The sequence below is a fragment of the Cavia porcellus genome, unplaced genomic scaffold (assembly GCF_034190915.1).
Source record: "Cavia porcellus strain 051 isolate PalLab524CR breed Dunkin Hartley unplaced genomic scaffold, mCavPor4.1 scaffold_25, whole genome shotgun sequence".
NCBI lineage: Eukaryota > Metazoa > Chordata > Mammalia > Rodentia > Caviidae > Cavia > Cavia porcellus.
The window spans coordinates 19,060,528-19,088,484 of NW_026947508.1; the positions used below are offsets into that span (position 1 = coordinate 19,060,528).

The window sequence follows — 27,957 nt, forward strand, 5'->3', positions numbered from 1 at the left end:
CCGGGACCCGGGGGATTGAGATGTGCTCACGGGTGAGACCTCGAGTAGCGCCTGTCCCCGCTCCGGTGGCGCCTTCTCTAACCTGCGCCTTCTCCTGAGCAGGCTCCCACTCACGGGCACCGACCATTAACAGACGCGGGATCCAGAATGACCGCTTCCGTAAGAAATGTGTCGTGGCTACCAGTCCTTCAAGTGGCTGCTCCCGGCTGAACTTCTTCCTGTTTCCAAAGGGTCATTTTCCGAAAACCCAAGATGTCCTCTAAATAGTTTCACCGATTTTCCCGGGGAGGGCATATTCGGCAAAGCCTGGAGACATTTTTGCTTTTCATATCTGAAAGGAGTTGCTTTGTATCCGGTGAATGGAAAACGGGCGCAGATAGTGTACAGGACAGTTCCCATAAACAGAATCATCCAGCCCCCAAAGTCAGGAGTGCAGAGGCTGAGAAACCCTCTGCAACAACAAATGGTGAAGAAAGAGGGTCACCGCGCGGCGTCTGGGGGCCCTGTACCCCTCACGCAGAACTGGGAAGCCGGGGCTCCGGGCCTGAGCGGTCCCTCTGGGCGGTGCAGCTTCAATGCTCCTCAAAAACACAGTACTTAAAACCCCTGAGTATTCAGTGCTGCGAGGCCACACACCTGCGGCCGCTTTTTGCAGCCCGCAGGACCGGACTCCTTTACCTGCCTCAGCTGAGCAGCTACAGACCCTGCGCTAGAAAATTCACCATCTCACCCACGATGGATACTGAGCTCCTATGGACACTTTTCTTTCGAGAAGTTAGGAAAAAGAGCGCCTCCTCACGCCTACCCTTAAAAAGGGTACTCGCTTTATCTGTTTCCACCTCCAGAGGGTAACAGCGGCTGGAAGCAGCCTAGCCCTCCCGGGCATGCGCAGATTGCACGGCGTGGTGGGCGTGACTCGCCTCTGCCTCTGCCGGTCTCTTCCCCAAGCCCCGCTCTCCGTCCAGTCTCCGCATGCGCAGCTGGCCGGGGGCGGAGCTGCTACATCCGGGGTCTGCCGGCTTGTGGTCGTTTTGTTTTCTTGGCTGAGACTAGGGGCAAGTGAGGCGGCCTCGCGTGGCGCGACGCCGGGCACCTACCTACTGCACGGCCAGGGCTGGACGTACGTGTCTGGTGGGTAAGAGTAAGGGTAAGGGGGAGCAGCTGCAGGCTGGGTAAGGCACGGACCCTGGCTAACGCCTACAGGTCTTTGCCTCCACCCTGTGGGAAGCTGCAAACTGGGGCTGAGCCTCGCTGGACCATCCTGCCCACTTCCTGCTGTCCTGTGCCGGCGGCAGGGAGAACGCGACCGCGTCCGGGCTCACCAGGCTCTGACCGCAGCGGAGAGATCGGGAGGGGACTGCAGCCCTGTCCAGGGCATCAGTGCCCCTCTACTTTGGAGTGGGACACAGATATCAAGAGCGAATGTAACTGCCTGATGGATACACGAGAGAAGTGGCGGAACTAGAACTAGTTTCCAGATCTTCAAGTCCCAGCCTGGACCTGAAATTCTCAGAATCTGGAGGGCGGAGTTTAGGCTGCTGTGTGTCCGTACTCATGCAAAGAAAAATGGATTCAGGGCGGGGTCGTTGAGATAAATCGAAAATAAAAACCTAATGGGTTGCTGTTCTTAGGGAAGAACGAAATAAGTGAATTTTCAGAACTGAACTCAGCTTTTAATAGTTAATTTTCAAAACCGAAGGTAAAAACTTGCAATGGTTTTGGATAGTCATGATTGCTGGCTACAGAATAGCTGCGGGAGTTGGGTGTTTCTTGACTATTAGCAAGTTATATGGAATTCGGGTTTTTTCACACTCTGAAATAGAGATTATGTGGATATGTCTCAGGCCAGATCTTCATAATTGAGCTTATAGGAATGTTTTATGTAGTTTGTTAAAGACAATTAGGCCAGTTACGATAATTTAAATGGCAACGGGTTATTTATTTTTGGTCGGAGCTTTTGAGGAGATAGTAAAATAAAATGAGTGTTTACATAGAAATGACACCAAAGGTAAACTTGAAGAAGGAAAAACTGATGAGGTGGAAAGAAATGATGAAGGTAGAGTTAAAACCTCCAGTGCAGTGTCCTAATCTCGGTGGGAAGAACCACAGGTTCTATTAAAAAGTTCCCAAGAGAAGTAGTTTTTATCTGTGCTTTAACTCAGCCAAAGATTATCATCTCCTGATTGTATTAGTCCTCCTGAACTATAATATAAAGTTAAATAATTATACTCGGTTTTTTGTGGAATAACTTAATTTGGTAATGTATTTGGAAACAGGATCTGACAGTGTTTAGGAGGAGGCCAACTAATAGTTAAATTTTTTTTTTAATATTCGGATACCTGCGTTTGTTCATATTACTTAAATATACTTTCGTTCATACTACTTAATATACAAAACCATTTTTTTATCATTATCATTATTATTATTATTATTTCTTTTTGAGACAGGGTTTCGCTATGCAGTTCAGGCAGGCCTTGAACTCACTTTGTGGCCCAGGCTGGTTTTGAACTTGTAATGATCCTCCTAAGGCAGGTGTGTGCCACTATGCCCAAAACCATCTTTTAAGTTTAAAAAAACCCTAAATTCCAGACATGGTGGTGCATGCCTATAATCTCTAATTCCAGCATTTAGGAGGCTAAGGCAGGAGGATTGCTGAAGGCAGTCTGGGCTATATAGAGATGTCAAGGCTAGCCTGGGATACATAGTGAGGCTTTGTCTCAAAAACAAAACAAAACAAAAATCTAGAACAAATCCATTTTTTTGTTATTATTGTTGTTGTTTGAGACAGAATCTTACTGTGTAGTCCAGGCTGGCTTTGAATGTGGCAGGGGTCTTCCTGTCTCAGCCTCCCCAAATTGGGATTACAAGTGTGTGCTCCTACACCCATCTACAAATGCAGATTTTGTTTTCCAAATTGTAATGTAACACTTCATCAAAAGCTTAATCAGATAGTCACAAGAAGTATGTAGAGCTAAAATAAAGCAATTGGAACTTCTATTAAATTACTCCTGAACTGTTAACTATTTTCCAGGGACATAAACCAGGTGAGAAACAAATAAAGCAAAGTACTTTATTTAGGTCTTTATTTTGTTTTGTTTTGAAGTGACCTGAAAAAATGTCTGGATTTCTAGAAGGCATGAGATGCTCAGAATGCATTGATTGGGGAGAAAAGCGCAATACTATAGCTTCCATCGCTGCTGGTATTCTGGTGAGTGTTCAGATAATTTGCACCTTCATTATTTTAACTTGTTTCTGTTACGTATCTTGAATTTGGTGATGTTTTAAAATTGTACTTCTATTTTAATGTTTGACTACTGAGCTTAGTTTAATAAACATTTTCTGATTTTTTTTTTTTTTTCGGTCTTTTTGAGACAGACAGTCATTATGCAGGCCAGCCTTGAACTAACTTATTTTATAACCCAGGCTGACCTCAAACTCTTCCTGCTTCAGCCTCCCACAAATTCTGGAATTATAGGCATGCACTACCACACCCAGCAATAAATGCTGAAGTTTTGTTTGTATATATATTTGCTAATAGTTTGGAATTTGATTGGATTATTTTAACTGCATGGAAAACTGACATAGTAAAACATCATACAGAGGTTGTCTGTTTGTTTGTTGTATGGTTTATGCCTTCCTTAGTGAGTGCAGTAAGTTGGAGAAACAATCAGGTAAAGATCAGTCAAGAGATTTGGTTGTGTTTCTTCATAACCCAGAGTTAACTTCCTCTTTGATCTTATCAGAAAAATAACAGGAAACTCACAGAATTTTTTTTCTTTTTAATAATTTTGAAACAAGGCCTCCAGAGTGCTGTGACTGCAGATGTGCACAACCACATCCAGCTCCAAAATAAAATTCTTATTTACCTTGCAGAGTCCTCAAGGGGTCTCATACTTGGGTTTCATTGTTTTTTATTGTCTTTCTTTTTTGTTTGTTTTTGGAGTACTGGAGGTTGAACCCAGGACCTTTCAAATGAGCTATGTCCCCACCCTTTTTTTACTTTTTAATTTTGAGACAGAATCACTCTTAAATTGCCCATGCTGGATCTTGATCTTGTGATCCTCCTGCCTCAGCCGCCCAGTGCTGGGTTTGCAGCATGCAACAACACATTCAGATTGATGTTAGTTTTTTTTTTTTTTTCAAGTTCCTCTCCTGTGCCTTGGTGCTCTTTAATTTTTAATTTGATGTTAGTTTTTTATGCTCTTAGAGTGCCATAGATTCTAAGGAGTAAGTTAATTAATTAATTAACTACTTTTAGTGCCCAGAATTGAACCTAGGGCCTCACACACCTTAGGCAAGCCACTCCTGTTGGTCCCCAGCCCCTAAAGAGTAAATTTTTTTTTTTTGTCTTTTTTCCTTTTTATCAGTACCGGGGATCGAACTCACGACGTCTGCTTGCAAGGCAAGCATTTATGCCCCTGAGCTAAATCCCCAGCCCCAAGAGTAAATTTTAAGTAAACAAATCAATAAGAATCTAAATTTAAACATCTCCTCTTTATCGTATCTTTTTAGTATCTATGAGACTAATTATAATTTTCCAAAATAACAGCAACATTTAATGGCACTGTACAAATTTTGCTCTTACAAATATTTTTTGAGACTTTAACTTTTTGTCTGTGAAGAAAATATCAGGGTACTCGTAGTAGCCAGTTAAATGTCATTAACGGCATGTGGTTCTGGTAATTTGATTAGCTTAAAATAGCGTGTGTGTGTGTGTGTGTGTGTGTGTGTGTCTATGTGTGTCTGTGTGTGTCTGTGTGTGTCTGTGTGTGTGTGTGTGTGTGTTGAGACGCAGTCTTGCTATGCAGTTCAGGCTGGCCTTGAGCTCACTTTGTAGTCCAGGCTGATCTCCAAAATCAAAAGGATCCTCCCACCTCTGGCTCCTGAGTGCTGGAATTACAAGCGTGAGCCACCACCTGGCTCTAAAATAGCTATTTTAAAATTATTGCCAGAAAATGGCAATTTCCAGAGCTAACAGGGCCAGAGTTGGGGAAGGGGTTGCTCACGTAAGCTAATGGGACATTTTGGTAACATCATTTTCACTGTAAGTTTTTGCTCAGATGATAAATATTTGTATGATTTTTTTTTTTGCTTGTATATTCACCCTTGATAATCCAGAACCAAATTCAATTAAATAAATTGAATTAAAATCACATCGGATGCAATCTAAAGACCTCACTCTGCAGGGTATGGTGGTGCAGCCTGTAATCGAGCACTCTGGAGGTTGAGGTTTGAGGATCTCTGTGAGTTTGAGGCCAGCCCTGGCTACATAGTAAGTTAAAGGTCAGCCTACTCAGTGAGAGCCTGTCTCAAAAACAAACAAAAAACCAAAGAACAAACAAAAAATGAACAAGACTGTCCCATAATTCATCAAAAGTAAAAAATAGAGTTGTAGAGCTATTATTCTGCAACATTAAGAGGATAGCTTAAACACTGCCAACACTTGTACCCCATTTTATTTTTCTTCATTTTTAGTAATAATCTTTTTTTTTTTTTGTCTTTTTTCTTTTTATCGTTACCAGGGATTGAACTCACGACTGCCTGCTTGCAAGGCAGGTGTTTATGCCGCTGAGCTAAATCCCCAGCCTCTTTTTAGTAATGTCTTTCTAGAGGCTGCTATTGTATCATAGGGTGTTTCTTTAGTAGGTTGGAACTTGAGTCATTTTTTTTCCTGTCTCCATATTTCTAATTCACAAAATTAGATTAAAGAATTTATAGCAATATGAAATAAGAATTGAAGTAGGCGTAGGGTATCTAATCTTTAATGAACTTTTTAGGCATGGACAAAGTGTGCAATTATGTTTAAAGAATTTTGAAATTCATTGGAAGGAGCATCTTGTTTTAGATACTGTGCCTTTTTTTGTGGGGGGCCAATAAGATATGATATTGCTGTAATTTCACCTTGGCATCACCTCTTGTTGATTTAGTTTTTCACAGGCTGGTGGATTATCATAGATGCAGCTGTTAATTATCCCAAAATGGAAGACTTCAACCACTCATACCATGCCTGTGGAGTGATAGCTACAATAGCCTTCCTAATGTAAGTGTTATTGTTACTGACACTGTCTCCACAGATGGTCACAAACTAACATTGTTTTATCTATAGTTGTAAGGTTTAAAATGTTTAAGTGTTTAACTCAACAGATTGCAGATAAAAAAAATGTTTAAGTGTTACTAAATAGGATATGATGGGGCTGGGGATTTAGCTCAGCGGCATAAGCACCTGCCTTGCAAGCAGGCGGTCATGAGTTCGATCCCCAGTACTAATTAAAAAAAAAAAAAAAAGTTAAATAGGATATGATTTAACAGTGGAACAGTAGAGAAGAACAGAGAGCTAGCGGTCTTCTCCTGGTCTTCCCTGCAGCTCTCTTCTCTACATCTGTCTCTTTTTGTTTCATAGTCCAGGAAATTTCCTCCACTTCATCCTCTAACCTGTTGAATGTTTTCATTTCTAGCCTCGTGTTTTAATTTCCAAGGGCAAGTTCTTGTTTCAAGGGCCATATATTTCCTTAATTATGAGTGCTTTCTGTAGGGACCTGTGTAGTCTGTTTAACAAGATCTGTCTCTGATGTGCTGCAGGCCTTTCCCCAGGTATCTGGTGACCCTTGGTTACCCACAATTATTTAGAAAAGAGTAGAGGGAAATTGAGTGAAAGCTGTAATCCTGGGTCAGAGCTTCAGCATAGAGGAAGTAGCAGAGAGCTGGCCTTCCACACTGCGGGGAAAAAAAGGGCTTTTCTCTAGTCATCCTTCTCACTAGTTGCTGTAATTCTTTCCAGATAGTTCTTTCAGTTACTGAAGAGAAAACGCCTTTTACCCCTTGCCTAAAGAGAGTCAGTAGTCAACCAGGGTGCTAGAGGGCAGTTTGGATTAGCAGGCTGTATAAATCATAAATCGGAAGTTCTGTTGAAACAGTCCCTCTGAAGCCACTACGTGTGCCCTGTGGCCGCTTCCTGGTTTTGCATTGATAGAGACAGTGCAGCCCACAGGTCTGAGATGTTTATCTGATCTTTAAAGGAAGTTTGCAGACTCCCACGAGGTGGGGAGAAATGAGGTGGCAATTCCTTCTTCCATCTACAGACCTTGGGATCACCCCTGTGATATCAGCCCCATTCCCCACTCTGCCCTCCAGCACTCCCGCGTACCTGTCTGCTGTGTCCTGTCCTTGTTCCTGGTGGAAGGATGCATCTGTGCTGTACCCTTTCCATGCAGATTCTAAGTTCAGGACCTCTCTGTTTGAAATTTCATCTACTGAGGTCATCAACCTTTCTGATTTTTTTTTTGCTGTTATTCTCTCTCTCTTTTTTTTTTTTTTTTTTTGTCTTTTTGAGACAGGGTTTCACTGTGCAGTTCAGGCTGGCGTTGAGCTCACTTTGTAGCCTAGGCTGGTCTTGAACTTGCAACGATCCTGCTGCCTCAGCCTCCTGAGTGCTGGGATTATTAAGTATCAATATATTCAGTGAGATACTCATAGTATACAAATCGTGTGTGTGTGTGTGTGTGTGTGTGTGTGTGTGTGTGTCAATAAATTCTTATTTATGTGCATACCTGTATAAACACTACCAGGTCAAAATTTAAAATATCCCCTTGGGCTGGAGATATATCTCAGTGACACAAGTGCCTGCCTGGCAAGTGCAAGGTCCTGAGTTCGATTCCTGGTACCAAAAAAAAGAAAAAGGACAAAAAGAAAATACCCCTTCCCTGCAGAGTGCTCCCTTTGGTTCCATTCCCATCGGTCCTCCCTGCCTAAACATGGCCCCTGTCAGCAGCTTTCTGTAGATGTTTGACAGTAACATTTTGGGGTCATTTCTCTGAGATTTTCATCAAACCAGGTGAGCATTCTTTACATTTTTAAATTTTGCTACACTGACGAAGTGGCGTGTGACTAACGGGAGTGGCAGAGCAGTCTTCCATCTGGGAGCAGAGGGCTGACTTCTGTAGCCGTCTGACAGCAAAGGGCTTTTGTCTTTTTCTCTGAAGTTCAGCTGGAGAGCAGGGGTTTCTAACTGTTGCCGTTCTGTTGTAGTTTACTTTATTGTCATAATTATGCTGTTAGAACCCTTTTAAAAAGCTGGCACACGCATTTCAACATTGGTTCTGATTTGGAAGGTTTACTTTTTTTTTTTTGTCTTTTTCATTTTTATCGGTACCGGGGATCGAACTCACGACTGCCTGCTTGCAAGGCAGGCGCTTATGCCGCTGAGCTAAATCCCCAGCCCCTGGAAGGTTTACTTATCTGATATTGTTCATTTTGCCCTCCTTTTGTCCTTAGATTTTTTTTGGAGGGGATTGGTTAATTATTTTTTTTTTTTAACTTTTTATTGGTACCGGGGATCGAACTCACGACAGCCTGCTTGCAAGGCAGGTGCTTATGCTGCTGAGCTAAATCCCCAGCCCCAATTGTTTGATATTTAGATCTTTAAAAACTTACTTTGTTCCCTATGAAGCAGTCCCAGTGGTAGAGAGTGAATGTACTGTAAAGACAGGGTTTCCTGATGAACTCAAATTCTACTAGGTTTCTGATTCAAAATCATAGCAGACCTGATGCTCATGTTTTTATCAGTCGTGTGTCATCTCTTTTGGCTTCAGACTTCATGTTTCCATGGTGTGTCAGAGAAACCCCTAATTATCATTGAAATGGCTAGAAGGAAAAAAAAGCAGTTACTCTCTTGTTAATAACTTTTCTGTTATAAAAGTTCTAGGTATTTGGAACCTTTTTTTTTTTTTTCTTTTTCTCTTTTTATCGGTACCAGGGATTGAACTTACGACTGCCTGCTTGCAAGGCAGGTGCTTATTGCTGAGCTAAATCCCCAGCCCCCAGTATTTGGAACTTTTAAAAAGTAAAGGTTCTGGGTATAGGTCTGGTTTTTTAATTTTAAAGCATAATCTCTCCTCCCTCTGTCTCTGTCTCTGTCTCTGTCTGTCTGTCTGTCTGTCTCTCTCTCACACACACACACACACACACACACACACACACACACAAATAATAGTCAACTCTTCTCTTCCCAAACCGTTGAATCCAGATGGCTCGATCTGGGCAAAGGGTGCCAGGCTGCTCCAGCAGAAAACCAGGTGCACTGCCAAAACTAAGAGCAGAATAGGACACTGAGGCCCACAGGACGGCAGCCCAGGGTGCCTCTCAGGTCTGGGCAGGGTGAGGACAGAGGCCCAGGCAACCCTAAGGGGTGTGTAGAAGCCTGAGGAGGTCCAAAAGACTGTTCCTGATGAAGGGAAGAGAACATTCAGATCAGCTCTGTTCCCAGAACAAACAACACACTGGTACCCTAGTCTTGCTTTTTAAGTACCATTCTCCACTGAAAGAAATTAGAACTCTAAAGCTAGAGCTGGTACACTAGACCTGCATTAGGAGACGGCATCAGCTTGTACCTAAAAGCAAAGAAATGCTCACAGAGTGATGGGATGTACCAGAAGGACATAAAGGACATCTTGAGACTGAAGGATCTGTCATAGCCTAACCAGGGAAAATAGTATTATAGTATTGTGATATATATATTATATCACAGTATTTTTATTATATATTTTATTTAATATGCACATTTATATATGTTATATGTAATAATTATGTGTATAAAATCCTATGTCTAGTAAATATATTTATGTACAGAATTACATATGTACAGTATTTTGGCTGGAGCAGTCTTCCTGCCTCAGCCTCCTATGTACTAAGATTACAGGAATGTGCTGCTATGCCTACAGTTAGATTAGATTTTTTTTTTTTTGAGACAGCACCTTGAACACACTGTGTTGCACAGGTGGTATTGAACTCCTAGCAATCCTCCTGCCTCGGCCTCCTGAGTGATGCACTTATAGGTGTGTACCATTATGCATCACCACTATTAGACATTTTGGCCCGTTGAATAAAACAGAAAATCTGTGGTCTCTGTTGATATAAAACAAATACAAGAATAAAATTTGATGAAGAATAAGGACATTTACATAGATACAAAGCTTATAGTTACAGTGGGGGGAAACTGAAGAGAAAAGCCTTGTAGCTCCCGCCTTTCTCAAACATCAAAGTGAGCATCGCCAGCCGGGGACCAATCAGAACCTGTGCTGCTCAGTTGGTGGCACTGAGAACACTGTCACTTCTGTGCTATTTCTGCCACAGATGCATGGCCAGAATTTGACCATAAAGAAACATGAAACAAACCTAAATTGAAGGAAAGTCTTCAAAGTATTCAAAATAACCAGAAATGCTTTAAATCTGCTAGAAGATAAAGTAGGTAAAACTCTTGAAGACATTGGCAAAGACTTCATGACCAAAACCGTGACTGCATAGGAACTGTCACAAAGAATCAACCACTGTGATCTCATCTTATTAAAAAGCTTTTTCACAGCAAGAAAAACCACGAACAGAGTGAAGAGACAATTCACAATGTGGGAGAAAGTGTTTGCCAGCTGTTCCTCAAAGGATTACTATCGAGAATGTATAAAAAACAAATCAGTTCTCCCAAGTTTAAAAACTTGATCCAAAAATGGGCATCTGAGATGAATACACACTTCTCAGGTGAAGAAATACAAACAGCAAATAAATGTGTGAAATACTATTCAACCTCACTGGTCATTTGAGAGATGCAAATTAAAACAATCAGATTTAATGCAGGACACAGAAATTTACAAGATTGGCCTACAGTCATACGCACAAAGTTGAATGTAGAAGAGAATAAAAGATCTATCCATGCAGCAGAGATCCAAGAGCTCTGGCTGGAGACCTGGAGCCCACAGCGGTGTTCCCTGCGTGTTCGCATCTGGAGGCCAAAGGGTGCATGATGGAAGGCTAAAGGGTCTGTGCCGGGAGGTCGAGGGTTTGGTGCTGGAAGCTAAAGAATCCTCACCAAAAGCCCAGAGATGATGCCCAGAGGGAAGATGATGCTCCTCCAAAGAGAACGGGACATCCTCGGTGACAGCAAGGACATAGCTCCTCCAAAGGGAACAACTAAAATCCTTCCCTCCTGTTCTCCTTTTTTACTGTTCAGAAAACAATCCTCCTTAAATTGGGTTTTCACACCAGAACTAGGGCTGGGGGTTCCCAACTCAAGTTGACAGTTAACCACCACAAGTAATTATGAGTCTTTAACAATTTTGTAATTGACATATAATAATTGTACATGTTTATGAGGTACAGTGTCATATTTCAATACATATATACATTGTGTAATGATCAGATTAGAGATATTTGTCTCTTCAGAGAGTTAATCATTTCTTTTTTTTTTTTTTTGGTGGTACCAGGGATCGAACTTATGACCTCATGCTTCCCAAGCAGGCGCTTATGCCCCTGAGCTAAATCCCCAGCCCAAGTTATCATTTCTTTGTGACCATGCAGCTTTCTCTCTGTACTAGCCATCTTTAAGTATCAAATTAATTGTTGTCACTCATAGTTGCCCTGATCTGTAGAACGTCAGAAGTAATTCTTCCTAGTTGGGAGGCTGATGCAGGAGAATCGCTAGAAGTTTGAGACCAGCCTCAGCTACTTAGTGAGTTACCGTCAGCTTAGACTACATGGTGAGACCCTACCTCCATTCCACCACTGCTACACGTGGTGCCTGCCTGTAATCCCAGCAGGCAGGGCGATTGCTGTGAGTTTAAGGCCAGCCTGGGATATACAGTGAGTTCAAGGGCAACCTGAAGTACATAGTGAGACCTTGTGTTAAAAAAAACACAAAAGACAAAAACCCCTGCCATCACCACCACCACCCTAAAAAAGAAAAGATTATTCTCTCTGTCAACTGTTTCCCTTTACTCATTAATGATCCTGTCTTTATTCTCTGCCCATCCCCTTCCTGGGCTCTGGTAACAGTTTTTCTCCTTTTCACCTTTGTGAGATCAACTTTTTTTTTTTTTTTTTTTTTAATCGGTACCAGGGATTGAACTCACAACCACAATGAGATCAACTTTTTGGTGAACGTTTCTTTTTCTGTGCCTGACTTATTTTGTTTAACATAATGTCCTCCAGTTCCACCCAGGTCACTGCAAGTGAAAGAATTCCCTTTTGTATGACAAGATAACTTTCCATCGCACGTGTGTGCACAACACTTTCTTCTAGGTTGATTTCCTGCCTTGGCTTTTGTGAATGGTGCTGCACTAAACAAGGGTACAAGTGCAGATGCTGCACTGATTTCATTCCTCTGGGTGTGTATCCAGGTGTAGAAGTGCGGATCATGCAATAATTCAGTTTTCTGGAACATAACAGAGTACGCAAATCATTCTAGAGCTTAGATTTGCATGAATAAGATTTTGTATTTTTGTGACAACTAGGGCTCATACATTCAACACGTTTATTGAGCACCTGCAATTGCTAAATTTGTGCTGGGCACTGAGAATAGAAATGTGGAACAAGATAGGCATGGCCCTGCCCTCATGAAATTTATTACACATATATATTTTAAAAACCAAGTGGGTATATATAAAATGTAGATAATATTTTATAACTTCAATTTGACATATTGTCAACATTTTCCCCATCAAAGTTAAAATTTTTCAAAGAAGGTAAGGCAGGTGAATATAGTGGCACATGCTTGTATTCCTAGAACTCTGGGAGGCTGCAGCAAGAGAATCTCACGTTCCAGCTCAACCTGGACAACTTAGTGATTTATCAAGACCTTATCTTAAGGGGCTGGGGATTTAGCTCAGTGGCATAAGTACCTGCCTTGCAAGTGTGTGGTTGTGAGTTCGATCCCCGGTACCGATTTAAAAAAAAAAAAAAAAAAAAAAGACCTTATCTTAAAATAAGTAAGTAAATAAAAAAGGCCCAAGGGTACAGCTCCATGTGAGGACTATGGGTTCAATCCCCAGGACCACAGTAGAAAAGGAGAAAGCAAGGCCATTTAGAGCCTTGCTTTTAGAGCATGTATCAAAATTTAAAAAGGATTTTACCACCTGAGTCTGTCTTAGATCTTCTCAGGTTAAAAGTTACTGTTTTTTTCAAAATAATGATTATTGCTTCAAACATTGGACATGAATGCAAATTGTTACAAAGAATCATTTCCTAGCCGGTGTAAGTAATTTTGATTCAGCTGAGGCCCATTGCCTCTCCGCTGTTGCCACCCATGGCTCTGAGTTGAGAATGTCTTATGTGTGCAAATGGAAAACAAAACATTAACAAGATAAAATTTTGAGAATTTCATGTGTCAGTTTCAATAAGCAACAAAATCACCTGCGTGACTTTAGAGCTGGGATTTCTGGGCTCCAAGTCCAAAAGTTCTACTTGGCTAGGCTTAAGGCAAGGTCACAGCATTTTCAAACAAACTGCCCAGTGATGCTGATGCTGCCAGGCCCGAAACCACAGCCTGAGAAAGGGCTTGATTGAAGGGATTTGCTTCAAGTCGCGAGTCATGAGGCTTATCCTTGGATTTGGGGAACCCTAACTGCTTATGTCTGACACTTAGATGTCTTAGACAGTTTCTTGCTGGTATCACAAGCATGCACTACCCTAATTCGTGGTTTTATTTTGTGCATACAGGATAAATGCAGTATCGAATGGACAAGTTCGGGGTGATAGTTACAGTGAAGGTTGTCTGGGTCAAACAGGTAAGTAAATGCAAACAATATCATACAGTCCATGTTTTTGTCCTTAAAATGAGAATTATATGTGGGAAACATTTGTCTTCACTCCTTCAAATTAAGCATGAGATGAAGTGATATCCAGAGCAGAGATTATGAATTCCAAGGCAGAAAGTCAGAGTCACGTATGATCACTGGGCTTTGTGGCATACACCTGCAATTCCAGCATTTGGGAGACTGAGGCAGGAGGACTGCTATGAGTTCGAGGTCAGGCTGAACTGCATAGTGAGACCGTGTCTCAAAAAAGAAGTCACATATGATGAAAGTTGTCTGTACAGTGCAGAGTACCAGCCAGCGATGAGTGTATGACCTTGTTAAAGGTCAAGCACTGAGAAAGTGCCTGATTGAAGGGATTTGCTTCAAGTCAAATCCCTTATCTACAAGATACAGTAGAGAGCAGTAGATGATGATACATGTGCAACATGTGTACCGTATGAGTTTTCTCCTTGTCTCTGTAAATGGTATTTGGCTGAACTAACATTTGAAATAGTTAAAAAATCATAGCTGGGCATGGTAGTGCATGCTTGTGATCCAAGCACTTGTGAGGCTGAGTCAGGAGGATCGCTGCAAGTTTTGAGACTAGCCTGGGGTACATAGTGTGTTCAAAGCCAGTCTGAGCTACATAGTGAGATGCTGTCTCAAGAAAAAAAAAAAATCATAGAATAGTTTTTCAATGTGGTAAAATGCACATAACATAAAATGCACCATCTTGGGCTAGGGATTTAGCTCAGCGGCATAAGCGCCTGCCTTGCAAGCAGGCAGTCATGAGTTTGATCCCTGGTACTGATAAAAATGAAAAAGACAAAAAAAAAAAAAAAAAAAAAAAAAAAAGGGGCACCATCTCAACCACTTTCACAGGTACAGTCCCCAGAACTCTTTCCACCTTAAAACCACAGTCGCCGAGTTTTGGTGCCTGTCTCATGCAGCCGCCTCTTTTCCTTCCCAGCCAGGAGCTCTGCCCTGGGCTCTGTAACCGCGCACCAAAGGTGAGCAGGCTGCAGGCTGCACGGCACAGCTTGCCAGAGCCCCGTGTACTCAGCAGTTCGATGAGGGCAGACACTGATTAAGCAGTTCAAATGATGGATAAACATTATGTCTACATAAAAATAAACCTCAGTATAGACAAAATTTCAAAGTGACTTTTTTATTAAAGCAGGAGAAAAAACACAATCATAATCTTGTGCACTCCTAAAAGAAGGAAGAATAATAGCAGTTAGCATTATAATGTGTTAGTAGTCAGGGGCAGGGCTAGAACACGGCCATCGGATTCCTGAATAAAATTTGTTAGCTGACACGCTTTGGGGGCGAGGGAAAGATGTCGTTACTTTGATACCACATCTGTCGGTAACAGTTTATTATTTAAGAGCTATTTATGTTTTGAATATAAAATAATATGTAATCTGTGAGGTTTTTTTAACTAAAATACATTTGTGCTAATTAGGTAGACTATTTCAGTATTCATTTTTAGGCAGTGTAATGGCTCCATTTTTTATTTACAGCAAGTTTTCATAGGTGTCTCGTCAAGGCAGTTTAAAAGTTGATCGTCTTTCTCTGTAAACTTAATTTGAGTGCAGCTTTCCTAAGTGGCAACCATGGTACATTTGAATTTACTTTCTGAAAATAAAAAATTTAAAAATAAATAAATAAAGATGCACTTTAAAAATGAATTTACTTTCTGATTAGTTTTTTTTTATTGCTCTCTCACTGAGTATGAAATGTTTGTTGTTACCTGGTTGAGGTAAAATCTCGGTCCTTCTGTGCGCTCAGCAAGTTTTCCACCTAATTACATTCCTGCCACTAAAGTGGGAATTATTGGGTTGGGGTATAACTCAGCGGCACAACGCCTGTGTGGCAAGCATGAGGTCCTGAGTTCAATTCCCAATACCGAATAAATAAATACAAATAAAGTGGGAGTTGTTTTGTTTTTTGGTGCCGGAGATCAAACCCATGACCTCACATTTGCCAAGCAGGCACTTATACCGCTGAGCTAAACCTCCAGCCCCTAACATGGGAGTTTAAAAAAGTATGTTACCATTTGAAAATACTTTTGATCGTCCTGAGTCACGGCACCAGAAAAAAAAAAAGAAAGAAAAAGAAAAGAAAAGAAAAGAAAATACTTTTGAGGGGGGCTGGGGATTTAGCTCAGAGGCATAAGCGCCTGCCTTGCAAGCAGACAGTCGTGAGTTCGATCCCCGGAACCGATAAAAACGAAAAAGACCAAAAAAAAAAAAAAAAAAAAAAAAAGAAAATACTTTTGAGGAACCAAGGATGCAGCTCACTGGCACAACACCTGCCAGGCAAGTGGGAGGTCCTGAGTTCAATTCCCATTTTGAGAAAAAAAGAATACTTTTGGAGGATTTTAAACTTTGGAGCACAAGGTTTTTTTTCTTGTTTCTTGTTTTCTGTTTTGCATCTGTGTGTGTGTGTGTGTGTGTGTGTGTGTGTGTGTGTGTGTGTTGGTACCAGGGCTTGAACCGAGGGTCTTTGTGACAGGGTCTTACTAAGTCATTAAGGTGCCCCGGATGGGTTCAAACTTGTGATCCCTCTTTCTCCGCTTTCCAGAGTGCTGGGGTTACAAGTATGTGCTGTCACACCTGACTTAGAGTACAGTTTCTAAAAATAAGTGGACCCCAAGCTTCTAACAACAGTGAAATTATATGTTATAAAGTATTTTTTATTTGTTTGCCCATTTTTTTTCTTTCTTTCTTTTTTTTTTTGTCTTTTTCCTTTTTATCGGTACCAGGGATCGAACTCACGACTGCCTGCTTGCAAGGCAGGCGCTTATGCCGCTGAGCTAAATCCCCAGCCCCCAGTTTGCCCATTTTTTTGAGACAGGGTTTCACTATGTAGTCCAGGCTGGCCTCAGACTTGCAGCGATCCTCCTGCCTCAGCCTCCTTGGTGCTGGGATTATAGGCAAATGCCTCCATGCCTAGCTTGTTATGAAGTGCCTTATGGCAAGACTCAGTAAAATTTTTCTCAGTGTAGGTAATTGGGAAAAGTACATATATGCACTTAAAATATGCAGGCCAATAAATGATAATTTTTAGAATTGCACATTCAAGCACACAGACAAACCAAGAAAAAAAAGACCAACACCTGCACTGAACAAAGATCCTTGCCCAGTGTAGTGACACACACCTGTGATCGCAGTACTCAGGAAGCTGAGGCAGAATTGCTATGAGTTTAAAGGTAGCCCGGACTTCATAGGACCCTGTCTCAAAAACAAACAAAAAAGATCTTTAATGCATTTTCTTCTACTGTTCTTACTTTAGATCTTAGTTTTTCTGTGTGGAAGGCAGACTGAACTGAGTGCTGCCCCAAGAGAAGCAGTTCTGGTAAAATGTTATTTCTTTGAAGGTGCTCGCATTTGGCTGTTCATTGGTTTCATGCTGGCCTTCGGATCTCTGATCGCATCTATGTGGATTCTGTTTGGAGGTTATGTTGCTAAAGGTAAGAGAAAATACCAGTTATGGAGTTATGGCTTATTTCTATGGAATGCTTGAGGTTCATATTAAAGTTGATTGTTTTATTTTATTTTTTTAAGGGTCTCGCTATGTAGTTCAAGTTGGCCTTGAATTCACTATGCTGCCCAGGCTGGCCTGGAACTTACAGCAGCCTCCTTCCCCAGCCTGCTGAGTGGTGGGATGCCAGGCGTGCACCACCACACTCCATTTAAAATTCGGTTATTTTAGAATAAAGCTTTCTTCATACAGATGGGCCAACTACTAGCAATACGTTTGTATATGGAGACTCCTTTCCACCACCTGTGTTGGCTTTTGTTTGTTTCCTATGTTTTCAGCATTCTTTTCTTTGTTTTTCTTTCAATCCAAAACCTAGAAGGAATGGGACATTCAAACTTTGCTACTCTTTGGCTTTGAAAATCTTCTAATATTTTTCTCTAATTTATCTAGTTTTAACTTTCAGAATAGTATCCATGCAAAGTCCTAAGATCCTAAAATTGAAATTCATTCATTAAGCTTTCCTGGCAATATACTATCATCCCTTTTTAGGTAGAAAAGTACTTGAGGTTTTTTTTGTTTTGTTTTGTTTTTTTGCAGTACTGGGGATTGAACTCACGACCTCATGCTTGCCAGGCAGGCGCTTATGCCACTGAGCTAAATCCCCAACCCAAGTACTTGCTTTTTATATTACAGTTCCCTTTAGTTAAATTGTATCAGTGGTAGTGAGGTGACCACGTGCCACAGTGGGCGTGCAGAACTAAGTGTGTGAGTTGTTTTTTTCTAAACTAAAGCCTCAGTTACCCAGGTATAATTGCAGTGTGTTGCAGCATTTATTTACTTTGCAATAAATAAATAAGTAAGTTGCATCTTGGGCACTTGGACTCAACAAGGTTTGCCATCACTGGGTTATATCATCCGTGAGTTTTACTCCAAGATAGTGGAGAGAGGAGTTGCAGAATTTGCTAAAGAGAGTATCGGGCCACACAGGATATAGATCACGTGAGAGCTGAATGCAGAAGGAAGCCTGGAATCAGCCTTTTATCAACCTACACCAGGCCACCAGCACACCCTCCGCGAGAGTTCTCAGCCCGGGGGTCCCTGTGTCTCACCCTGCAGCCCCATTTACGCCATCATGTACAGTGAGATAACTTAGCTCAGGTTTACTCTTTTTTGAAGAAAATGTAACTTTCAGATTAAAATTATGTGTTGGCTGAATTTGTATTAAAAGTAGTTAAATCTGAGAGACAGAGTAATGGGCATTTTCAAATACTGTACAAATATATAAATAGTTTTCTTTGCTTTTGTGACATACTAAAGTTTTGTTTCCAGAAATGTAGAAATGTAGAAAATAGAGAAAAGAAAAAGAAATGGTATTAACGTTTACATTCTTAAATATTTTAATGTATTCCTTTCTGTCTCTTTAATTAGGTTTTTGATATAATTATTATTTTTTTTTCTTTTTGTTTTTTATTGGTACCAGGGATCGAACTCATGGCCACACACTTGCAAAGCAGGCACGTATGCCACTGAGCTAAATCCCCAGCCCCGATATAGTTATTATTATAAATACACTTTGATCCTTTTTGTTTTGTGGCGTTGGGATTGAACCTAGGCCTTTGCCTCTCTAGGCAGGGGCTCTGCCAATGAGCCACACCCCTGCGCTCATGGCCCTTGCTTTTTGCATGTAATATGGAATTGTAAGTCATTCTCCTGCTGCTACAAAATGTCTGTCACTGTCATGTTTTTAAATAAATCATAGCTGGGTGTGATGGCACAAGCCTCTAATTCTAGCACTCAGGAGACTGAGGCAGGAGTATCTCTGTAAGTTTGAGGCCAGCCAGAACTACACAGACCCTATCTCAAAAAACCAATGTAGGGGGGCTGGAGATTTAGCTCAGCGGCATAAGCGCCTGCCTTGCAAGCAGGCAGTCGTGAGTTCGATCCCCGGTACCGATAAAAACGAAAAAGACAAAAAAAAAAAAAAAAAAAAAAATTGGAAAAACCAACGTAGGGCTGGGGATTTAGCTCAGCGGCATAAGTGCCTACTTTGCAAGCGCACAGTCGTGAGTTCAATCCCTGGTACCAAGAAGAAAAAAAAAAAAAAACTAAACAAATAAACAAACAGACAGACAAAAAAACCACTTTCTTTTTAATCAGGTGAATTGAATTGCATAGTACTTGTTCATTATATTATAGAAAACTGAGAATATAAAGGAAGTAAAAAGAAAATTACTGATCCTTTCCCAGACACATTTGTTACTACAGAAACTATTCTTGTAGGAATATCTTTAACTCATAGAATTTTAAGTAATTTTTATAAAAGCCACTGAGAATTATTAGCAGCAGATCTGTGATTTTACGTAGCTGCATTGATATAATGTTATACCCACTCTAGTTGTGATGTTTATTAATGTGGAATGGTAGTGAAGGCCTAGATAAGCCAGCTGTTATACTCATCAGATAAAGGTGTAACTATTTTTTTTTTTTTTTTGTCTTTCCTTATCGGTACCGGGGATCGAACTCACAACTGCCTGCTTGCAAGGCAGGCGCTTATGCCGCTGAGCTAAATCCCCAGCCCCTAGTTGTAACTATTTTAAGGTGAGAAAGTTGGCAGCCCATCTGTTACCGGGCCTTGGTTTGTCTCTAACGGGTACTCATTGGCAGCTGCAGCAGTAGAAGTGGATGAGAATTTCATCTCAGTCCCAGATAAGTGAGAGCGCAGTGTTCCTGTGGCCACCTTTGCCCTCCAAGTTGAGGCTGTGCCGTCTCCCCAGGGTGTAGGCCACAGCCCTGGGTGGTTAGGCTCCGCTCCCCCTCCCCGAACGCCAGCGCATTAGCAAACCCTGTTGACACTGCTGTACAGTGAATCCTGGCTCTGACCACTTTGTACTTCTCCAGTGCTGCTGCTGTTCCATCACAATGGTTTGCCTGATTTCCGAGAGCCACCTTGCAGGTTTCCCCATCTCTTCCCTTTATTCTCAGCACTGCAAATAGAGGGATCCTGTTAAAATATGCCAGCTCACGCCACCTTTCTACTCAGAACCTTCCAGTGGCTTCTCACCTCACTCAGAGTAAAAAGTCAGGGTCCTTGTATACATACTGCTGTCTTCTGTCGCTTGCTTTTCTTTCTTTCCTTCATGGAACCAGCCCTCTACTGTGCTTGCATGGTCTCACCACAGGGCCTTTGCACTTGCTGTCCTGCTGCTTCTGCCTGGCCCCTGCCCTCACTTCCTCCTTGCCCTGCTCCAGGGTTGACCTCTCATGAGGTCTTCTTGGCCACTTGTGTCAAGCATCATCATTTGCTACACTTCATATGCCATCCTGCTTTATTTTCTCTCTGTTGATTTTTCATATTGTCTAGCTCCATGAAAGCAGAATAGTTTGTTTTGTTTACCTCTGTGTCCTGAGCACATTGCACAGCGTTACCACACAGCGCGCCTTTAGTAAATACTTGTAAAATGAGTGAAGGGATCTGGCATAGATCGGTATTAGACTCTGTCACACTTATTACATCATTCAGTGCTCCCTGCAGCCACAGTTCCCCGAGACGTCAGTTATGCCAGGTAGGAAAACTGAGATTTGCCAGCAGGTATGAAATAAAATCTTTTGACATCATAAGCCTCTAAATATTGTCCTTGTTTTTACAGAAAAACCCATAGTGTATCCTGGAATTGCTGTATTTTTTCAGAATGCCTTCATATTTTTTGGGTAAGTTTGTTTTGCATTCTTCATCTTACATGGTTTTAACAATAATTTCTTTTATGTCTATTACTATATTTAGGGGCTTAATTTTTAATATATGGGTTTGTTGCCAACTTTGGGAATATATGTTAATTTTTAAAATTGCTTCCCCCCAATAAATAACTATGAATCATATTGATCTTGTTACATTACAAAGACAATGTTCATTTTAAATGTATATCTCTAATAGTTGCTTTTAATGGGAAAAAGAAACTTTCCTAAACTTGCTTTCCTTTAGATTTAATGCTTTCCTTTGGTGTCATTAGAATATACAAGTAGGCTGGTCGTAGTGACGCACACCTGTAATCCGAGCACTCAGGAGGCTGTGGCAGGAGGATCACCATGAGTTCGAGGCGCAGGGCCAGCCTGGGCTACGTAATTAGTTCAAGGCCAGCCTGAACTGCGTAGTGAGTCCCAGTCTCAAAAAACCAACAACGGAATGAATATATGAGAGAGATTTGAGCTGTGGAGGAAAAGCCTCTTCAGATTTTACCCTTTGGGTGCAACTGCAAATGAAAAGATTACTACAGCCACTAAAAGCCCAATCCTTTTATTAGTAATCTTCTCCCATGTTGGTTCTTCTTGGAAATTTAGGGTCCGCCCTTCCCCTAATGCCCACCTCTCCCGCACCCCAGCCCGGACCACTTCTTGTCCTCCGCCTCGGTGCTTACGGAGATGCTGCAGGTGGCCTCTGACAGTGAGAATCACCAGACGCGTCCGAGTGCAGGGAATAGGTCTGCTTGCTTCTGGGAAGCGTCTGGCTCTTGTCAGGGTTTTAAAGAAGGCTTTGAGCCAAAAACAGCTAGGCAATTACTGTGTATTATGAAACTTTTCCTTCCCTGTCTCTTCCCGCCGCCAAAGAAAAAAAGAAAAATTCCGAATCTACTTGAACCACTCTTGAACTACAAGGAGTTGTTCGTTTTAACAATAATGGATAGTACTCACACTTAATTTTACTTCACCAGGTATTTTTACCACTTTTATAAAATCGGTTTGGAAGTGAGAAGCATGTAAATTAAGATGTAGCAAGAAACACATTCTCTGGATTATTATTATTATTATTATTATTTTTATTTTTTGGTCTTTTTGGCACAGGGTTTCAGTATGCAGTTCAGGCTGGCCTTGAGCTCACTTTGTAGCCCAGGTTGGTCTCGAACTCACAATATTCTTCCTGCCTCAGCTTGCCACATGCTGGAATTACAGGTGTGTGCTACCACACTTAGTGTTGGATTTTTTTATTTTTATTTTTTTAGCATGTAATAAGTTTATTAAAGATTGCAGGGCAGCAGAAGGACAGAAAAAGCAAAAAAGGCCATTCTCTGAATTGTATCTTGTGTCTTCAAAGTAGTGGGAAACCTGGGAACTCATTGCTTTTTTTGTTTGTTTGTTTTTTTTTTTTTTTTTTTTGTTATGGGAACCGGGATCAAACTCATGACCGACTGCTTGCAAGGCAGGTGCTTATGCCACTGAGCTAAATCCCCAGCCCAGTCATTGCTTTTTATACATAAAATATTAGTAACCAACCAGGCATGGTGGCACCATCCTATAATCCTAGCTCTCTGGGCAGCAGGAAGCTCTCAAATTCAAGCCCAACCTGACAGTTGAGCAGTTTAGAAAGATGGAATCTCAAAACAAGACAAAACAAAGTTTATTGAGCGATTGCTATGTGCTAAACATCATTCTTAGTGCTTTTTTTTCATGCACACTCTAAATGAATCCTGATAACCATTGCTGAAGATTGCTCCATTAGTCCCCATTTTATGTGTACAACCAGGCCCAGAGGAGCCAGGGCACCTCCTTGAGACCGTGCGGCTCACAGTTAGATCCAGGTTGACTCCTTAGTGCAGGCTGTAGCTGCTAGGGTGTTGGAATTTGAAATGATTTTCTCCTTGTGCTGAGCCTTTAAGCAGTTGCCTAGTACCAGTTGTTTCCTCCCCGCCCTTTTCCCTTAATTGTAACACTGTACTTGAGAAACATAAAATCAATAAATCTCCTCCAGTTTTGAAATAAAATTTGAGTAAGTCTGTTAATTTTCTAGGGTACATGGCCTGTGTTATGAGAAGCTACATGTTGATGTTTTGGGTTTCTTCTCCTTTGAAGTTGCAAGGCTGAGAGTCATGCTTTACAGAATGATCAGGTTTCCCTCAGCTCCAATATCTCCATGGGGTCCAAGGTGTCCTGGAGGGGTCAGCCCCCTCAGCGGCAACCAGAGGGAAGTAAAGTCACAGGACAGGTAGAGTGAGAGGAGCTCCAGGATTGGGAGGGGCAGGGATTTACTGTGAGCTGCTAACAGGGGCAAACGGCTACTTCTGTGTCTTAATCCTCATCCACTCCAGCAAGGATAAAGGATAAAGTCATTTCCATTCTGGGATACTGCCTGTAGGAGAAAAGTTCATGTCACAGCAGGAGAAGCAAAGGAGTGAAAGAAAAAATTTTACAGGAAATTTACATATGTCTTCCAACAAGGGGAGAAGCATGTAAGTTCATACAGTAGTTACCACGTTTCAGAAAACCGTGGAAACTGATCACTGACTTATCATTTTCCCAAAATGTTTAAATGAATTAGTTTCATATGCAACGAGTTTGGTTAACTTTGCATTTGTTACCAACATTCTACTTAGAAACGAGTTACGTTACACTCGGCCAGTAGGCACTGTTGCCAGCACAGTGGAAGCAGATTGCCTACCATTCTGACTTAGAACAGTACTTAGCAAAGGTACAGACTATTTCAGAAATTGTTTTTGAAGAGGCAGCTGTAGTGCTGAGGTGACCCAGGGACAGTATGGGAGGGACTGGTCCTTTCCCAAGGAACTATTCAGCTTACATTTGGAAGTCGCTGTGTCTGTTCTAAGCTTCCTGGAGAGTGTCGGCCCCTAAGACCCAGCCTGAGTTTCTGTTCCTTTACAGCAGAAGGTCTGATGCTAAATAGAGGAGCAGAGCTCAAATCACCTTTTGAAAATTAACAAATTATCAAATCACTACATTTTTCGAAAAAGAAAAATTATTACACTTCCAAGAATGAGTATAAATGACTTTCTGATTCTGTTTTTGCTTTCATTTATAGAAAAATGCTCAAGTGTTTACCTTTATGAAGGCCTCAGAAAAGCTGAGCATGGTGGTACACAGTTGTAACCCGAGTGCTCTTTTCAGGAAAATCACAAGTTCAAGCCCAGTCTGGGTAGCTCAGCAAGATTCTGTCTCAAAATAAAAAATACAGGGGGGCTGGGGGTTTAGCTCAGCGGCATAAGCATCTGCCTTGCAAGCAGGCGGTCGTGAGTTCGATCCCCGGTACCGATAAAAAAGTAAAATAAAATAAAAAATACAGAAAAGGGCCAGGACTGTGGCTCAGAGTGAAGGCTCTGGGTTCAATCCCCATACTGGGACAGGTTGGGGTTGAAGACCGTAGTCTCCCCAGTACCAAAAAATAAAAAATAAAATCCCCAGTACCAAAAAAAGAAAAAGCTCTAATCCTGTCGTTTCCCATCTTCAGTTTTTCAAAGCTGTCTGAAGAAAAGATTAAAACAGACAGCTGACCAGCCAAATTCTCCTTCCAGCTCTGCTTTGTTTAGACTTTTTTTTTATTGAGCCAAAATTTGAAAATCCTGTGAAGCACAAGGTTCTGAATTCAGTTCCTGGTACCCCACCCCCATCAGAGTTTTGGTTTTTCTTGAAATACTGGATCTGACAACCACAGATCCACAGACAGATCCACATCCATAGGCCACGGACAGTAGCAATCAACTAGTCATTAGGTGCTGCTTTTAAACAGCTGTGTCTCTGCAGAGCCCTATTTCCTGGGTTGCCTGGGACTAGAACCAGTGGGGCGCTGAGAGAGCCTATGGGCGGCCTCTGCCCTTCACCCGCTGCAGGGACCTTGGGATTGGCCTCCATGGGCTGGCTCTCCAAAGCCTCGCTGCCTCAGCTCCCTAACCTCCTTGTCCCCTCAGCCCTGTCCAGCCTTGCGAGACTCTGCCCTGTTCTGCCACACCTCAGCTGTCTTCTCTGCACACTGCTGTCCTCCTGGCTTCTTGAACTGAAGGCTCGGAGACAGCTATAGCCATGCCCTCACCTAAACCCCAGATGTAAGCCTGGGCGAGCACACTCCTCACCTGTGTGTCTTTTGGGCTGTTCCTGGGGGCCCTGAAGAATTTTTTCTTTTTTCTAAGGATGGGATGGATCTTGCTCTCCTAGGATCAAAAACATCCTACCTACCTGAGCATGTAGGTGCCCACCACCGTAACCAGCAAGACCTTTTTTTGTTTTTCTTTTCTTTCTTTTTTTAAATTTTTGGCTATACTGAGAACGTGCTAGGCAGCTGAGTACCCTGTCACAGAGCTATATCCCCAGCACTGACCCTTCTCAAGTGTTGTTTCCTCTCCCTGAAACATCATCCTCACTAGGTTTTGTTCTTACCAATCCAACTCCTGTTTATCTATCAAATCCCATTTTAGATATCACCACTGTAAATTGTTTTCCAGCTTTTTACACAGAATGAATTGTCTCTGCGCTCTCTTAACATCGTGTGTATGCCCCTGTGACACAGTACTTAACAAAACTGTGTTGTCAGGTATAAGTCTGAGGGGAAGACTGTGTGCCTTACCTATCTTGTAGCCCTGGCACCTAGCACATGAAGACATCAAGGTTTACGAATGGGGTCGGGGTGTGGGGATGAATTTCAGAGGTACAGCACTTAACCTAGCAGCCATGGGTTCTGTTCCCCCCCCCCAAGTCCCCAGAAAAGACTTAATGAATTTGACAAAGTCAGATAATTCATAGTCTCACACTAAACATCGTCCAAAGTTGTGTGTCTTCTGTACTCATGCGTTAAGGTTTGGGAAAGAAGGTGGTAAACAGCACGAGAATCCATCTCTTTCGAATGGCCAGTTTCCATTTTGATACGTTCCATAGCAGATGTGTTTTATGCAGCTCACCATTGCTCTTTGTTGCTTGTTTCTCTCCATCCTCAAAAATCTCATGTACTGTCTTCTCTCAAAGCCAGGAAGTCATGTGATGTTTCTTATTTTGCCCACAGAGGACTGGTGTTTAAGTTTGGCCGCACTGAAGACTTGTGGCAGTGAAAATAGCAGAGTTCCCGCAGCCTGGCAGCCCTCCGAGGGGTTTTTTACCGCTCACTCCCAGTCTTTTGTAATGCCATTTTCTAAACCTACTTCTGAGTGCAGTCTCAGCTTCAAGTTGTGTAATGCTAAAATCATGAGAACCCCCTGTGTAAACAGCAACAGAATCTCTTGTGGTATGCACCTAATTAACTTATACAATGTTAAAGGAAATTGTTTCACATGAGTAACTTCTGGCATTTTATCATGGTATAATTTGTAAAAATAAAAGTAAAATACAGAAGAAATTACAGATTCATCAGTGTATTTGGTCTGAGGTCCAAAACTGCAATGAAAGTGCCCTGGAGATTTAATGTGTTTATTTCAATGTGACCTCTTCTCAAAGTGTCAAATGTAAAATGAAATATGAGCATTTTCTTGTTTTTGTACATAGCGTTTGAAATTGTTTCTCATTACATATCTGCATTTGGTTTGTATGATTTTACCAAAAATTCCGTGAAAGTTTCAGCATATTAGCATCTGAGGGTCTCCCGAAGGGTGGGTGAACGTGTCAGAAGGAAGAAGCCATGATTCAGCCACCAGGCTCCTTGTGTCTCCTCCATGGGGCTCTCTTCCATGTGCCAGAGTCAGGGGAGGGGTGTAACTCAGCCGTCACACGGGGGCGCTGCACTCTCAGGTATGTGTGCCTGCAGCTCCCAGACAGACCACAGGAGGCATTTTTGGTGAAAAGGAGACAGGATTTATTCAAAGCTAGCTTTGGAGGAGAAGCCTCATGTTGCCACAAATCTCTGTCGCCCCATGTCCAGGTGTGCAAGGGCTACTTTTATAGTAAGGAAGAGTGGGGGAGGGAATACAGTGAGACAATAGGTAACTCAAAAATTGCGTGGTCCTTCCTGGCCTTTTCTTCTCCCTCCCTCCCTTGTAGAAAGAAAACTTGACCTTGACTTCTTACTGCCAATATCTGCATTTTCTGTCCTTTAATCTGGCCTTAGGAAAGGGCAGGGTGGTTTCCACTCTAGGGCTCAGGAAAGTTCCAGTTTGCCCTGCCAATTTATGACTTGACACCTTAGTCTTATCTAGGTGATAAAATTTCTTTGTTGTTTTTACAATAAACTGGATTTTATGCTTTATTTTATCTCTGATCCAAACCACTAAGCTCTGTAGACCAGCAGGGTCTCTTGTAATTACACACATTAGCTAGCAGGAACTTTTACAGTCTGTTGCTCTTTGGAACACATGTCCCCTGAGGCTCCCAACGTTTGCAAAATAAGGTACACATACTTCAGAATTCTGGCTGGAAATGTCTTTCATAAAACAGGCTACAATTAGCCCCATGAACCACAGCTGTTATCTGATGGTTTCAGTATGTGGGCTCTTCTACCTGAGCCTCCATTTTCTGCCATACTGTTGGATTTTGAATATCTTTGGCCGTCAGGACACTAAACAAAGAAGTGACAGTCCTGCTGTCATCATCCATGAAATTGCTCCTGAATTTTTTTTTTTTTTTTTGCACAGACCCATAAAATGAAAATTGGAAGAAATCTCAGTAGTTGAATTCCAGCATTTTACACATAAGAATATGTAGACCGTGGAGACTTAAAATGATTTCTTCTAGGTCAGTACCAGTGTTTCAGTCATTCTAAAGCCATATATCTCCCTCTCGCTGGTGACTCCAAGTTCTTTCCCCACCCTGGGACTGGGCTCAGGAAATGCCAGCTGTTTTAGAAAATTGCTGGACGAAACACATGTCTGAAAGGACTAAGTAGAAGTCAATTCTTAGCTTTTTAAAATTTTGAATTATCTGCTGTGTTGCTGTAGGCAGGAGTTAACATACTTTATTAAGCATGCAAAAAAGAACTTGGCAGTTGGCTCTAGAATTGAACTGACAGTGTCTGCAAACAAAAATATGGGCTCCCCCCTCAACAGATACCCTTGTTGTTTTTGCTGTCTTCGGCCACCATGAACTGTTTGTTCTCTGTCATATGCCCCCCTTCCTTGGAGTCATCTGATTGTAGATTGAAACCTCTTCAAATTGTGAACTAAATAAACCTTTTTCCCTTTAGCTAAAGGTGTCAGGTATTTTGTCTCAGCAGTGAGGA

The 27,957-nt window shown here is 41.8% G+C and overlaps 1 protein-coding gene across 3 annotated transcripts; it reads left to right on the forward strand.

Moving 5' to 3' along the window:
• The first annotated feature begins 920 nt into the window (after positions 1-920).
• Positions 921-27,920, forward strand: Tmem50a (transmembrane protein 50A). 3 transcript variants are annotated; one of them, XM_003471321.5, is made up of 7 exons: positions 921-1,120; positions 3,104-3,208; positions 5,928-6,040; positions 13,480-13,547; positions 16,939-17,031; positions 20,690-20,750; positions 25,816-27,920. In XM_003471321.5, the coding sequence occupies exons 2-7, from the start codon at positions 3,116-3,118 to the stop codon at positions 25,859-25,861; spliced, it is 474 nt and encodes a 157-aa protein (XP_003471369.1). In that variant the 5' UTR covers positions 921-1,120; positions 3,104-3,115; the 3' UTR covers positions 25,862-27,920. The 3 variants fall into 3 exon arrangements, with proteins under 3 accessions (XP_003471369.1, XP_013009532.1, XP_013009533.1); XM_013154078.3 differs by having other exon boundaries at positions 933-1,131; XM_013154079.3 differs by having other exon boundaries at positions 987-1,135.
• Positions 27,921-27,957: the final 37 nt, after the last annotated feature.